Here is a 15,000-nt window from a genome sequence, read left to right as displayed (position 1 = left end):
GCGCGCGCGCGTGTGTGTGTTTAATCTGTTTTCATATCAGATGAGATGTAATGGAGTAAAAGTAATAAAAGTATTGAAACCTGGACATTCTCCGGTAAAGTAAAAAAAAAAAAAACACACCTCAAAATTGTACTCAAGTACAGTGCATGAGTAAATGTACTCAGTTACTTTACAACACGGGGATCCCATCCCGTGTTACTGCAGCATCCCTCTGCCCCGCCCCCCCCCCCCCCCCCCCGGGCGTTCTATGAAAACAAGCATTTATGAATAAAAGAAGAGAGATGCTTCACTCCTTATCAAACCTCTTTGTTTTCCTCTATGTGTACAGTATGGTCACTGCAGTGTTTACTGATGAGGCAATATGATGGTGTAAGGCAGTGGTTCTCAAACTTTTTCATGTCAAGGACCCCCAAATTGACACTTATTAGCCCGCGGACCCCCATTTGAAAATATATGCCAGGGACCCCCATAAGAGAAGATTTTTTACGGCTCTAGCAGTGATTCTCCACCATTTTAATTTCAAGGACCCCCAGTTTGACATGCATTAGAGGCATTTACATCTCTGGGACCCCAATTCATATCGTAAAATCGATGTTAATTTAACTCTGAGAGTGTACAAATGGAACCAAATGGTTCCATTTGTACACTCTCAGAGTTACCGACCCATAAGGGTCCATTTGGTTCCTATCCCATCATTTAGCTGGGGACCCCCTGGAACCCCCTCAAGTACCCCTGGGGGTCCCCGGACCCCACTTTGAGAACCAATGGTGTAATGTACATGATATTATGGTCCGGCCTAGTGGAGACATCTGGGCTCCTACAGGCTACATCATATCATATCATATCATATCATATCATATCATATATCATATCATATATCATATCATATCATATCATATCATATCATATCATATATCATATCATATCATATCATATCATATCATATATCATATCATATATCATATCATATCATATCATATCATATCATATCATATCATATCATATCACTGTCATATCATATCATATCATATCATATCATATCATATCATATCATATCATATCATATCACTGTCATATCATATCATATCATATCATATCATATCATATCATATCATATCATATCATATCATATCACTGTCATATCATATCATATCATATCATATCATATCATATCATATCATATCATATCATATCATATCACTGTCATATCATATCATATCATATCATATCATATCATATCATATCATATCATATCATATCATATCACTGTCATATCATATCATATCATATCATATCATATCATATCATATCATATCACTGTCATATCATATCATATCATATCATATCATATCATATCATATCATATCATATCACTGTCATATCATATCATATCATATCATATCATATCATATCATATCATATCATATCATATCATATCACTGTCATATCATATCATATCATATCATATCACTGTCATATCATATCATATCATATCATATCATATCATATCATATCATATCATATCACTATCATATCATATCATATCATATCATATCATATCATATCACTGTCATATCATATCATATCATATCATATCATATCATATCATATCATATCATATCATATCATATCATATCACTGTCACGATCTGTAACCTGTTCTGTTCTGCCGCTGTTTTCTTATGTTCCTGGTTTCTTAGTATGGGTTTTGTGTCTCTTATTTTGTAGTAAGTTAGTGTCTCCTGGTTTTGTGTCTCTTATTTTGTAGTATGTTAGTGTCTCCTGGTTTTGTGTCTCTTATTTTGTAGTAAGTTAGTGTCTCCTGGTTTTGTGTCTCTTATTTTGTAGTATGTTAGTGTCTCCTGGTTTTGTGTCTCTTATTTTGTAGTATGTTAGTGTCTCCTGGTTTTGTGTCTCTTATTTTGTAGTATGTTAGTGTCTCCTGGTTTTGTGTCTCTTATTTTGTAGTATGTTAGTGTCTCCTGGTTTTGTGTCTCTTATTTTGTAGTATGTTAGTGTCTCCTGGTTTTGTGTCTCTTATTTTGTAGTATGTTAGTGTCTCCTGGTTTTGTGTCTCTTATTTTGTAGTATGTTAGTGTCTCCTGGTTTTGTGTCTCTTATTTTGTAGTATGTTAGTGTCTCCTGGTTTTGTGTCTCTTATTTTGTAGTACGTTAGTGTCTCCTGGTTTTGTGTCTCTTATTTTGTAGTACGTTAGTGTCTCCTGGCTTCCTCCGTTGCTACTGTTACCTGTCTTGTCTCACCAGGCCTGTGATTGGCCAGTGTTTCCACCTGTGTCCTCTTATAGTCCTCTGTAGCCTATCAGTGTCGTCTTAGTCCTCTGTAGCCTATCAGTGTCCTCTTAGTCCTCTGTAGCCTATCAGTGTCCTCTTAGTCCTCTGTAGCCTATCAGTGTCCTCTTAGTCCTCCAGCCTATCCCAGTGTTGATTGTCTGTTGTGTTCACCTGTGTCTAGTTAGTCCTTGTGTATTCATACACCCTTATGTTTGCTGTTCCCTGTTCCTTCTCCAAACACCAAACGTGTCGCACTGCGACACGTTTTGAGCTTGTAGATCTGCTATTTTTGAATTTTTTGAATTGGAATCCTGAAAAGTATTTATTGTCTCCGCCAGGAGACTATGTTTTCACTTTCCGTCCCCCCCCCTCGGCCAAACTAACATTATTCAAGCCTCACGTGACACGTGGCAATACGTTGAAAGAGTGTGCTCTGATTGGCTAGTGAGACGCATGACGTATCAGCGGCCTATAAATAGATGTGTCACTTTGAAAGAGTCTTAGCCTCTTTCAAAGTGAGGTAAGACAGGAATAATCACGAAATGGCTGAGAAATGGCGGAGTAACACTTAAGACAGGATTAATCAAGTGACACTTAAGACAGGATTAATCAGGAATAGTACTGGCGGAGACCTGTGCTCCGAGGAGCACATTTTCTAGTTTAATATCAAATGCATTTAGTTGTGCTTATGTTAACTTTATGAACTTAAATACAAATACATTGGACATAAAAAAGACAATAGAATTTTAATAGTAGTCTAGACTGAACTAATTAAAGCGGGTCATGTTTACATGTTAGGAATCATAACGGCTGAAATCAATAATATATCACTATTCTGATACTATCCTGTGGACCTGTGGGTGAAGGTGGGGGCCGCATGTGGCCCCCGGACCGCCAGTTGCCCATGTATGCTGTAGTGTCATAGCCTTGCTCTTAGTTTAGTGACTTTTTCATAGACCCCTCGTATTCTTATGTATTATTCCTGATCCTCTTGTTGCGGTTCTTAAAACCCCTTGCATTGGATCTCTGTCTGCCTCGTCCTCTGTCTTTGTCCTGCTCTTATTGGGCCCTACACCTCTGACTGTGATCGTGACGATCATAAGGCACTATAAGTAAAGGTTAGGTGTATACAACAACCATAACAATATCATTATTCCTCATTACAGAGATATATTAGCAGATGCACAAGCTGGCAGCACGGCACACAGTGCTGCGCTGTGAGCTTGTAGATCTGCTGTTTTTGAATGAATGTGATGCTGTATTAACCCCCCCCCCCCCCCCAAGGACCCCTGGGGGACCCCACTTTGAGAACCCCTAGTGTACAGAATGTGAGGTTTTTGAAGTGACTCACTGTGTGTGTGTGTGTGTGTGTGTGTGTGTGTGTGTGTGTGTGTGTGTGTGTGTGTGTGTGTGTGTGTGTGTGTGTGTGTGTGTGTGTGTGTGTGTGTGTGTGTGTGCGCGCGCGTGCGTGCGTGCGTGCGTGCGTGCGTGCGTGCGTGCGTGTGTGCGTGTTCTCCCCAGGTCTCCGTTCGCGGCCGTACCAGACTACTCTGTAACCCGCAATAATGTTATCCAGCTCTGCCTGGAGCTCACCACCATCGTACAGCAGGTTAGTGTGCGTGTGTGTGTGTGTGTGTGTGTGTGTGCGTGTGTGCGTGCGTGCGTGCGTGCGTGCGTGCGTGCGTGCGTGCGTGCGTGCGTGCGTGCGTGCGTGCGTGCGTGCGTGTGTGTGTGTTCCAACAGTGATGATCATCTTCATCTCAGGTAAAGACAGAGACACAGAGTCTCACTAACACTGATATCAACATGAATAAATCATTAGAGAACAAATGCTTGTTCCCAGCTCACACAGAGACGGTCAATATTGAGAAATAAATCCCTTTATCATTAATGACCAGCTACCCGTCAATCATCCTTTGCTTATTACACGGCTACTTAATAAATACATGAATAAACTAGAAGATGTGCTCCTCGGAGCACAGGTCTCCGCCAGGCGAGGTGGTAAAACTGTTCCTGATTAATTCTGTCTTACCTATTTATATTACATATTGTGATGTCACGTGAAGCTTGACCAATGTTAGGTGTTCACAGGACGGACACACACACACACGGACGGACAAAGTGAAAACATACTCTCCACCATGCCTTCGGCCTGGCGGAGACTTCGGCCTTGGGTCCACTTTCTGACATCTTATTTAAGAATGCGGCACCAGCTTCATCAACTTGAACGTCTTCTAGTTCTTTAAGTGATCTGTAGCGTCTCCTCTTACTGGTGTAATGTGCGCGTTGATGTTGTCTTTAATCTATTGAATACTTTGACCAGTTCCTTCTTTTCCTTTCAATGTTCTTTACAGACTCTTGTACTTTTTCTTCCAGAGAATATAGCAATCTTTGCTGTGTCATGTTGTCAGCATTTGTGGCTCGTCTTCGTTTTTTGTCATACTCTCCGCCAGAGGTGGAGAGTATGTTTTCACTTTGTGCGTCTTTGCTTCATGAAGAAGCAAAGGAAGCAAAGGAGTATGTTTTCACTTTGTCCGTCTTTGCTTCATGAAGAAGCAAAGGAAGCAAAGGAGTATGTTTTCACTTTGTCCGTCTTTGCTTCATGAAGAAGCAAAGGAAGCAAAGGAGTATGTTTTCACTTTGTCCGTCTTTGCTTCATGAAGAAGCAAAGGAAGCAAAGGAGTATGTTTTCACTTTGTCCGTCTTTGCTTCATGAAGAAGCAAAGGAAGCAAAGGAGTATGTTTTCACTTTGTCCGTCTTTGCTTCATGAAGAAGCAAAGGAAGCGAAGGAGTATGTTTTCACTTTGTCCGTCTTTGCTTCATGAAGAAGCAAAGGAAGCGAAGGAGTATGTTTTCACTTTGTCCGTCTTTGCTTCATGAAGAAGCAAAGGCGTTGCGCCTTTCATGAGGTTTCAGACGATGATGTCCTGCTTCTTCAGTTTGCGTAATGAGAGTTAGTTGCATTGTGTGATCTCAGCTGTGATCTCTGTTTGTACTGGAAAGTACTGTTCCTGAATGATCCTGTCTAAGCTATTGATTACCTCACTTCCAAAGACATAAATAGTCTTTGGAAGTGACACACCTATTTATAGGATTTTATTTCGTCATGCGTCCCTCTAGCCAATCAAAAGCATTGGTGACAACATATTGTCACGTGTCACGTGAAGCTTGACCAATGTTAGCTTGGCTAGGGGGGGGGGGGGGGGACACAGCTGGACGGGAACGAAAACATACTCTCCACCATGCCTTCGGCCTGGCGGAGACAATAAATTGACCCAAAAGTAACCACAAAGTATTTCCTTGCATACAGTAATGAAAGTATTCCATAAGCGTTGGGCTGGGTGAACACGGTCGCCTCGCAAAACAAGGAAGTGTTGATCAAATAGAATACGTTTTCGGTTAGTGTATCGTCTATGTCTCGCTTCAAATGTTTGCAAAAACATTCTTGAGGGCACCGTTTAGTTGTAAATGACGTGTGCAGGCTTTCTACCTCTGGTCTCAGTAGACCCGCCCAGTAGGGCCCCGTAGAGCCCAGTAGGGCCCCGTAGAGCCGCCCAGTAGGGGCTCCGCTACTGGGCGGGGCTTCTTTCGCTCTACATTAGGAGAGTTGTGAACAGTGGGCGTTGTCACATTCTAATACAGCCCGAATACCCAATCTCAGAACCGGCCTCAGTGGCTCGCCTCGTTAATCACTAGACTCCAAACTCACACCTCCTGGGATCGACTCCCTCTATCGATACTACTTTTTCCAACAACCGCGGACTACTTTGCCGATAAAGTATAGTTTTGGACCGCGGCGGAAGGGTCTTCGCAGCGTTCAGCACGGCAACCTGCACACTTTAGCACGCTCGGTGGTGCTTCCTGTGGCTCAAGTTTACTTGAGCCTACTCAGCCCCGTCCGAGTTATGTACCGATAGAGTTATGTACAGATAGAGTTATGTACCGATAGAGTTATGTACCGATAGAGTTATGTACAGATAGAGTTATGTACCGATAGAGTTATGTTGTGACAAATGCACATTATATTTATTTATTTATCCACTTGATATAGGGGTGTTATTATGTCTAATTGATGTGTAACATTTGGTCTAAGTTTATGCATGTTATTGTATACGAGTGATATGTGACATGTTGGACCCTGAGATATATTCCTATTCACTTGAGAGGTAATGGGTCTGATCATTGGGTGATTGAATGATTTGTGCCACCCGACTTTACTAATAGAGGGTGTGACACGGGGGGAGGGGAGATCAAACAAACAGCCCGAGCACTAGTGTGAACGGGTGGAAGAGCGGAGCTCCGAGGCGCCAGTGTTACATCGCTAAAGTTATTATAGAATTGACTAGGTGTAAACTGCGGCCTGAAGTTAAGAACTATCGAACCCAGCGGGAGGGTAACATAACGTTGCTGCTGCGGGACTTCGAGCGCTGCGGTGGTGATCGAGACGCCGGCCGGGATTGGAACCGAGAGGAGCCGCGGCCGGTGAGACCAAACCGAGTGACTATGTTCTTGTGGATTACAATTTAGAGGGGTACCCCGAGTTTATTATTGTTTCGACCGTCGTCGTGGACGGCGCTTGCTTTCCATTGGGATTGAGGAACTTTACAGCCACGGAGGCGTGGTCAAGAAGAGGACCGTCGCGGGGACTGTTCATATTTGCACTGTGATCCGCGGGGTTACTAAAGACAGGGGGATTTGATTGGGGGTGAGAGTGTGTGAAATAAGTGTTGTGCTTTGATGTGTTGGTTTGTTTATTTTATTTGTTAGGGAAAGTGACAGGGACAGTAGTTAAAAACCCAAGAGGGTGTGTTATTGTTTACCTTTTTGTTGAGTCAATTATTATTTGTGTGGTTTAAGTGGGTGAAAAATAAAGTAACCACAACTAGCAACCTGCCGATCCTGTTGTTTCCTTTTTAGTTAATAGTTACCCCTTCCGAGTTAAAGGGCGATTGTTACAATGTAATGTATAGAGTTGATATGAGCAGGTGTTCTGAGTCTTTGATTAGACAGGTTGATATGAGCAGGTGCTCTGAGTCTTTGATTAGACAGGTTGATATGAGCAGGTGTTCTGAATCTTTGATTAGACAGGTTGATATGAGCAGGTGTTCTGAGTCTTTGATTAGACAGGTTGATGTGAGCAGGTGTTCTGAGTCTTTGATTAGACAGGTTGATGTGAGCAGGTGTTCTGAGTCTTTGATTAGACAGGTTGATGTGAGCAGGTGTTCTGAGTCTTTGATTAGACAGGTTGATATGAGCAGGTGTTCTGAATCTTTGATTAGACAGGTTGATATGAGCAGGTGTTCTGAGTCTTTGATTAGACAGGTTGATGTGAGCAGGTGTTCTGAGTCTTTGATTAGACAGGTTGATGTGAGCAGGTGCTCTGAGTCTTTGATTAGACAGGTTGATATGAGCAGGTGTTCTTCTGAGTCTTTGATCAGGTTGATATGAGCAGGTGTTCTGAGTCTTTGATTAGACAGATTGATATGAGCAGGTGTTCTTCTGAGTCTTTGATTAGACAGGTTGATATGAGCAGGTGTTCTTCTGAGTCTTTGATTAGACAGGTTGATATGAGCAGGTGTTCTGAGTCTTTGATTAGACAGATTGATATGAGCAGGTGTTCTTCTGAGTCTTTGATTAGACAGGTTGATATGAGCAGGTGTTCTGAGTCTTTGATTAGACAGGTTGATATGAGCAGGTGTTCTGAATCTTTGATTAGACAGGTTGATATGAGCAGGTGTTCTGAGTCTTTGATTAGACAGGTTGATGTGAGCAGGTGTTCTGAGTCTTTGATTAGACAGGTTGATGTGAGCAGGTGTTCTGAGTCTTTGATTAGACAGGTTGATGTGAGCAGGTGTTCTGAGTCTTTGATTAGACAGGTTGATATGAGCAGGTGTTCTGAATCTTTGATTAGACAGGTTGATATGAGCAGGTGTTCTGAGTCTTTGATTAGACAGGTTGATGTGAGCAGGTGTTCTGAGTCTTTGATTAGACAGGTTGATGTGAGCAGGTGCTCTGAGTCTTTGATTAGACAGGTTGATATGAGCAGGTGTTCTTCTGAGTCTTTGATCAGGTTGATATGAGCAGGTGTTCTGAGTCTTTGATTAGACAGATTGATATGAGCAGGTGTTCTTCTGAGTCTTTGATTAGACAGGTTGATATGAGCAGGTGTTCTTCTGAGTCTTTGATTAGACAGGTTGATATGAGCAGGTGTTCTGAGTCTTTGATTAGACAGATTGATATGAGCAGGTGTTCTTCTGAGTCTTTGATTAGACAGATTGATGTGAGCAGGTGTTCTGAGTCTTTGATTAGACAGGTTGATATGAGCAGGTGTTCTGAGTCTTTGATTAGACAGGTTGATATGAGCAGGTGTTCTGAGTCTTTGATTAGACAGATTGATGTGAGCAGGTGCTCTGAGTCTTTGATTAGACAGAGGTCTGTTATTGAGCTCATCGGTCATTATCAAGAAATAACACACCGCTGAATTCAACGATTGACCAATCAGAATCAAGCATTCAAACAAGCTGTGTAATAATGTGTTTTAATGTAACCGTGTGTCTCTGTCTCTTAGGACTGTACGGTGTTTGAGACGGAGAACAAAATCCTCCACGTGGTGAGTGATGTTAATGATACATGATAATGTATTTCATTTGTATTTTTTCACTTTTCATTCACAGGGAATCTCAGAGTACTTCATGGTCGAAAGCATGACATCAAACAGTCAATCACAACATTTAAAAAAAAAGGTTAAAAAATAGTGTCAAGCATAAAAGTGTATCGCTACACGCTGTCACACATCTGTTGTGCAGAAGGGAAATTCGGCAATCCAGTTAAAACGCGAGACATCGCAGCGATACGGAATCCAGCCCTCCAAAACAGTAGATATACTGATACAGCAACCAAACAACAAAAACTAGAAAAAGTGCTCCTCGGAGCACAGGTCTCCGCCAGGTCAGGTAGGTTATTGTGGGGCAGGAATGTTCGGAATTCGGCAATCAGTATGTGATATGAAAAATCGGACGGAACTATCTTGACCACTTGACTATAGAGATAATGGGTACCGATTTGCATGATGTTTGGACACAATTTGTAGGAGTAATATAAAAAAGAAAACTGTTGCAAAAAAATTGTCTCAAGGTGGCGCTATAATAGGGCAATGTTAAAATGGTGCCATTTGTTCGTCAACGTAGTGCGAATGTGCGAGCAAAGTTGCATTGCAATCGGACGCTGCGTTCATGATTTGCGGCATTTTGTTCAAAACGGGCCACTCCTGCAAACTTTAGATGTAAATTTCAGTCAATCACGATGGACTATGAAACATATAACAGATCCGTCATGATCACATGACTATAGAGATCATTTGTACCGATTTGCGTGAAATTTGGATAAAATCTGAAGGCTTACAATAAAAAAATGTGTTTTACATAAGTCGGCCTCCTGGTGGCGCTATAAAAGGCAGATGCGAAAAATGCAGGACAAAGGTTTTTCCTTGGCCTCTAGAGAGTGTGCATACAAAGTTTTACACAGATCGGTGCAGTTATAGGCAAAAACACAAATCGGCCTGTTATAGCGCCACCATGAGGCTGATTTTAAAATTTTCAAGTAGCATTTCTTCCTTGACGTAGTGGGAATGTGCGTGCAAAATTTCACGGAAATTGCATGCTGTGTTCATGATTTGAGGCATTTTGTTCAAAAAGGAGCACTCCTGCAAACTTTGGAAGGCAATTTTAGTCAATCAGGATGGAATATGAAAAATCTGAAACACCCGTTTCGTTTAATGACTGTAGAGATACTGTGTATCGTTTTGCTTGCTGTTTGGACGAAATCTGTAGGAGTACTGTCAAGAAAAGTGTTTTGCACCAATCGGCCTCCTGGTGGCGCTATAACAGGCCCCTGTGAAAAATTTGGGCCAGAGGTTCTGCTCTGGTATCCAGGGAGTGTGTGTGCACAGTTTCGCTGCGATCAAGCCAACGGTGCCGGAGATTAGCTGTACACAGACAGATCGAATGACGGACACACGGACAGGGGGTAAAACAGGGGGTAAAACATACTCTCTCGCCATGCCTTTCGGCCTGGCGGAGACAATGATATGTATTTGGCCGCAGACCCCCAGCTCGAAATATTTAGTTCCAGGGAAACCCCCCCCCCCCCCCCAGAAGCACAGATTTGAGTTACATTTTTTTTATTTAAAAATAATATATATTCAAATATTTGCAAAAGTCTGCAAAAATATTTCCAAAAAGCACTCGGTGCCGCGCTATGAGCTTTGTATATCTGCTATGTTTGAATAGCCAAAGAAATGTAAAATGACACAGATGTGTTACAGGACTGAGAGGGTTAAGTGCCCGCTGCACCGGCTCACCTCCCACTCACCGAGTTTAAGAGCTTTGCCTCAGGGAGGTGAATCATCTCCTTCATCTGTGTTTGTTCAGCTGTAATGGCTGCAGGTACAACACTATTTACACAGCGTTTATTACAGGGGCTGAAATGCTCTGTGTAAACCATAGACTGTAAAGAATTAATGGACAAAGCCAATCCCCTGCTTTCTACAGACCGAAAATGAAGCCGATTGTTCCAAGACTGTAGGTCCGCCATCTTTCAATATCGCGTCATATCGCGTCATATCCTGCAGAATGAGACCAGACCATTATTGGTTGGGTAGCTTGTCAATCAAGAGCGGGGGCGGGGAATGAATGCTATTGGTTGTGTAGCTTGTCAATCAAATCATCCCGCCCCTCCTAGAGAATAGCCTACTTTATCGTCAATTTTAAAATAAATGGGACCATAATTTAGCAAAACGCATATCCTGATGATTGAAAGGAGACTTTAAACTAGCAACTGGAAGCATATAGAATTTATGACATTTTTTATTAAAGTAAGAAAATCTAGTCTAAAGTTTGTCAAAAAACCCATTATAAATTCTTTCTGACACCGCAGGTCGGCGCAGGGTAAAACAGCGCCACTCTGGCCATTCATAAGCTTCCGTGTCGGCCTCATCGTAAATATCCAAGCCTTGCCCCTTGGTGTAAACCATACAGTGGCAAGTGGCGGCCCGGGGGCCACATGCGGCCCCCACCTTCACTTAATGCGGCCCCCAGGTTAATATCAGAATATTGATATATTTATTATTGATTTCAGCTGTTATGATTCTAAACATGCAAACATGACCCGCTGTAATGACTTCAGTCATTAAAGTATATTAGTAGCTTAATGACTAGTATTATTCTATTGTCTTTTTCATGTCCAATGTATTTGTATTTAAGTTCATAAAGTTACCATAAGTATAACTAAATGCATTTGAAATTAAATAAAAATGTTACTTTTCAGGATTCCAATTGAAAAAATAATTCAGGATTCCAATTAAAAAATAGCAGATCTACAAGCTCAAAACGCGTCGCACTGCGATGCGTTTTGAGCTTGTAGATCTGCTATTTTTGCTACTTTTGTGTGACATAGAATGACGGAAGTACGGCATTAATTATGAAAGAAAGTCAAGGAACTAAACCAGCTTCATGTTGTTGTGATCACGTGATCTGTGGGTTTACACTTCTTTGGTGATCCCGGGATCATTCACAGACTCACTGGCCCTCATTTATCAACGCGGTGCAGCCCGAATAATGAGCGTACGGCGAGATCACCGCACCTTTCGGCATTTATCAATATATCCTGACGTGGGCTTCATCCTACCGTAGGCTGAGATCTCACGTCTGGTCGAGACCAGTTGTTGACGTTGGCTGCACCCGTTTATTCCATCCTAGACCTGCAGAGCAGCATTGTTTGACTGTCTGACAGGCATCTGGACACATATATCCACTCCTAAATGTACTACACTAATAAATAATCCATGTGAAAATATAACATTTTATAAAGTCATTTAAACAAACTGCTTTAACAGTCATTCAGATAAGATTGTAGATCTGTCCGTATTGAAAATAGCAGATCTACAAGCTCACAAGCCAGCGACGCGTTGTGAGCTTGTAGATCTGCTATTTTCAAAATATACCATCTCTCGCCCGTCCGACGGTCCGAGTCTCACTGGGAAATGGGAATAGCCTACATGACGGCTTTATTTTAGTGTAACTCGAACGCGCACTGCTCGGTATGGGTTAAATACATGAATATACAAACGTATTCCATTCATGGCGATGTGATTTGTATCATAATATGTCATTCATGTAGGCTACAAGCCTACGTGACAATTGTACCGCAACCGTTACGGATGGCATGAAAGACACAGCTGGGCAGCCCAGCGGGCGTGTGTGTGTGTGTGTGTGCATGTGTGTGTGTGTGTGTGTGAGAGAGAGAGAGAGGGGGGGGGGTGTGTGCCTATGTGGCGAGCGAGGGAAACTCTTTCTTATTGGCTTTTCATGATGTCTTCTTTGGTCGTATTCTGGTTTCTTCATGTCGTAAAATCGGGGCGTTTTGAGAATATTTATGGGGCGTGTTATTTAAATGACGCTCGGTTTCAGACGTGAGATTTATCAACGCTGGGACCAAATGTACGCTCGGATCAGCTGTGTAGGATGCGTTGATAAATGTGACTTCGACGTTGGTGTACGGCCCAATATATGGAAACATATACGCCGGTTTATACGCTGCGTTGATAAATGAGGGCCACTGTCTCTCTCCACAGTGTAACACAGTGTCTCTCTCCCCCTGCAGTGTAAGACCCTGTCAGAGGTGTGTGAACACATAGTGTGTGTGTCGTCGGACCCTCTGGTGTCTCAGTCGGCCCACCTGGAGCTGGTCCACCTCACCAACATCAAACCCTCAGAAGGCCTGGTAAATGATACACTGTGTGTGTGTGTGTGTGTGTGTGTGTGTGTGTGTGTGTGTGTGTGTGTGTGTGTGTGTGTGTGTGTGTGTGTGTGTGTGTGTGTGTGTGTGTGTGTGTGTGTGTGTGGGTGGGTGGGGAGGATTTCCCCCCAGAAGACTTTCAGTTAACTGACAACCCCTTCAGCCAATCAGCAGTTCGTTCCCCTTCAGCCAATCAGCAGTTCGGTTTCCCCACCACCAGCCAAAGTGACGCAAGGGGACTTTTGAAGGAGCCATGCCGATAATAGGTTTCTTTATTCGGATACATGCGTGGAAGGTATGGCCTACATGAGCCTGTTTCACCATTTCGTCCATACATGGCATGTCCGTTTGTCCTTAGGTCTGGCTGGGACTTTTCTGGTCCCAGCCAGAAAAGTCTGTCCCCCTTTTGTCCATACATGGGCATGTTTTGTACCTGTTTTCTCCATACATGGGCAAAAAACATGGCCCTGTCCGTTTGTCCTCAGGTCCCAGACAGAAAAGTCTGTCCCCCTTTCGTCCATACATGGGCATAGACACAAGCTGACACGTCATGTGAAGTCCGGCTTGGGTCTGGCAGAACCAGGTCTCCTGGTCTTGTTATTTGTAAACAGGCTCTGTCATGCTTTCCGGCGTAACCATCTCAGCCGTCTAGACGACAACAATGGACGACCATGTTAAGTACAAAACTATACTTTATCTGCGAAAAAAAAAGTAGTCGGCGGTTGTTGTAAAGAGTTGTGTTCTCAACGGGAGTCGAACCCCAGAGGTGTGGAATGAGAGTCTAGTGATTAACGAGGCAAGCCAGTGAGGCCGGTGCTGAGATTGGGTATTCGGGCTGTAATAGAACGTGACAACGCCCACCGTTCTAATGTAGAGCGTAGGGGCCCTACCGGGCGAGGCTACTGAGAGCCGGGGTGGAAAGGCTGCACGCGTTTCTAGCTGCTGCCAGTTCCCGCACTCTGCCAGTTCCCACCCTCTGCCATTTCCCACCTGATGCCTGTTCCCACTTGATGCCAGTTCCCACCTGATGTCATGACTGCCAGTTCCCACCTGATATCTCGTGGGAGTTCAGACTGATCCAGACGGTACTGAATAACAGCCATCTTACATAAGGTCTTCATGCTAGGACTCAAGTCTAAGATGAACATGTCGTCCTCTTTCCCAAAGAGGACGACACGATCTCCCACCATGCAACAGTGCATACCAGACGTCTTAAACGGGCCTTTCCCCTTGGGCTCGACCTTCCTCCAGGAGAAGGTCTTTGAATTGAACTTCCACAGATCATTGAAGGTCTTGTGGCCATCGAATACGTACAGCTCTCCATCGTAGGCAAAGGCTGAATGATCACAGCCTTCTGCTGGAAGAATCTGTGTAGAAGGAGTGATGCTCAGCCAGCAGTCGGTCTCTGTGTCAAACACTCTGATGTTGTTGCAGTTCCGGACCCGCTCTTCATGCGGGCCCCCAAATCCAAACTGTCTTTCCCTGCTCCCGAAGTACCCCCAGCCCCCCCAGCCCCCCAATACAAACATCCTTGTCCCGATGACGGTGGCAGAGTGATGTGAGGATGCAAGTGGCGGAGCTCCTCTGGTGTTGATTAAAGACCAGACCATCGTGGTGGTGTCCAACTTGTACAAGTCATTGTTGCATTCACCCACACCTCTTTTGGCAAGGAGACCTCCATAGATGTACATGACCTTCCCCAAGACACAAGCTGAGTGTTGGGACCTCGCCTCTGGTACAGTCCCAGAAACCCCCGTTTCCAACCATCCGTGGGCGTCGACGTTGAACGCATACAGCTGGTTATCGTGAGTATACCTGTCCCCCCAGATGTAGACGATGTCCTCTACCAGCGCGGCCGAGTGGCCTGCGCGCATGTTGGGAACCTCAGGGGGGCGCTCTCCTCGTCTTCTTGTT

The 15,000-nt window shown here is 43.6% G+C and overlaps 1 protein-coding gene and 1 long non-coding RNA gene across 2 annotated transcripts in view; one reads left to right on the top strand and one right to left on the bottom strand.

Moving 5' to 3' along the window:
* The window catches only part of LOC311039202, a 765,206-nt gene that overhangs the window by 324,162 nt on the left and 426,044 nt on the right, over window positions 1-15,000 (bottom strand). The window lies entirely within an intron of this gene.
* The window catches only part of cnksr2a (connector enhancer of kinase suppressor of Ras 2a), a gene marked incomplete at both ends in the record, with an annotated part of 110,504 nt that overhangs the window by 41,517 nt on the left and 53,987 nt on the right, over window positions 1-15,000 (top strand). Inside the window, 3 exons of the mRNA XM_084048866.1 lie at window positions 3,813-3,900; window positions 8,861-8,902; window positions 12,952-13,071. Of these exons, the coding sequence (XP_083904992.1) occupies window positions 3,813-3,900; window positions 8,861-8,902; window positions 12,952-13,071 (250 nt within the window). The remainder of the gene's footprint in view (window positions 1-3,812; window positions 3,901-8,860; window positions 8,903-12,951; window positions 13,072-15,000) is intronic.

This window comes from Gymnoscopelus microlampas, assembly GCF_963454915.1.
Source record: "Gymnoscopelus microlampas genome assembly, chromosome: 22".
NCBI classification, from domain to species: Eukaryota; Metazoa; Chordata; class Actinopteri; order Myctophiformes; family Myctophidae; genus Gymnoscopelus; species Gymnoscopelus microlampas.
This window is presented reverse-complemented; position numbering and strand designations above follow the sequence as displayed.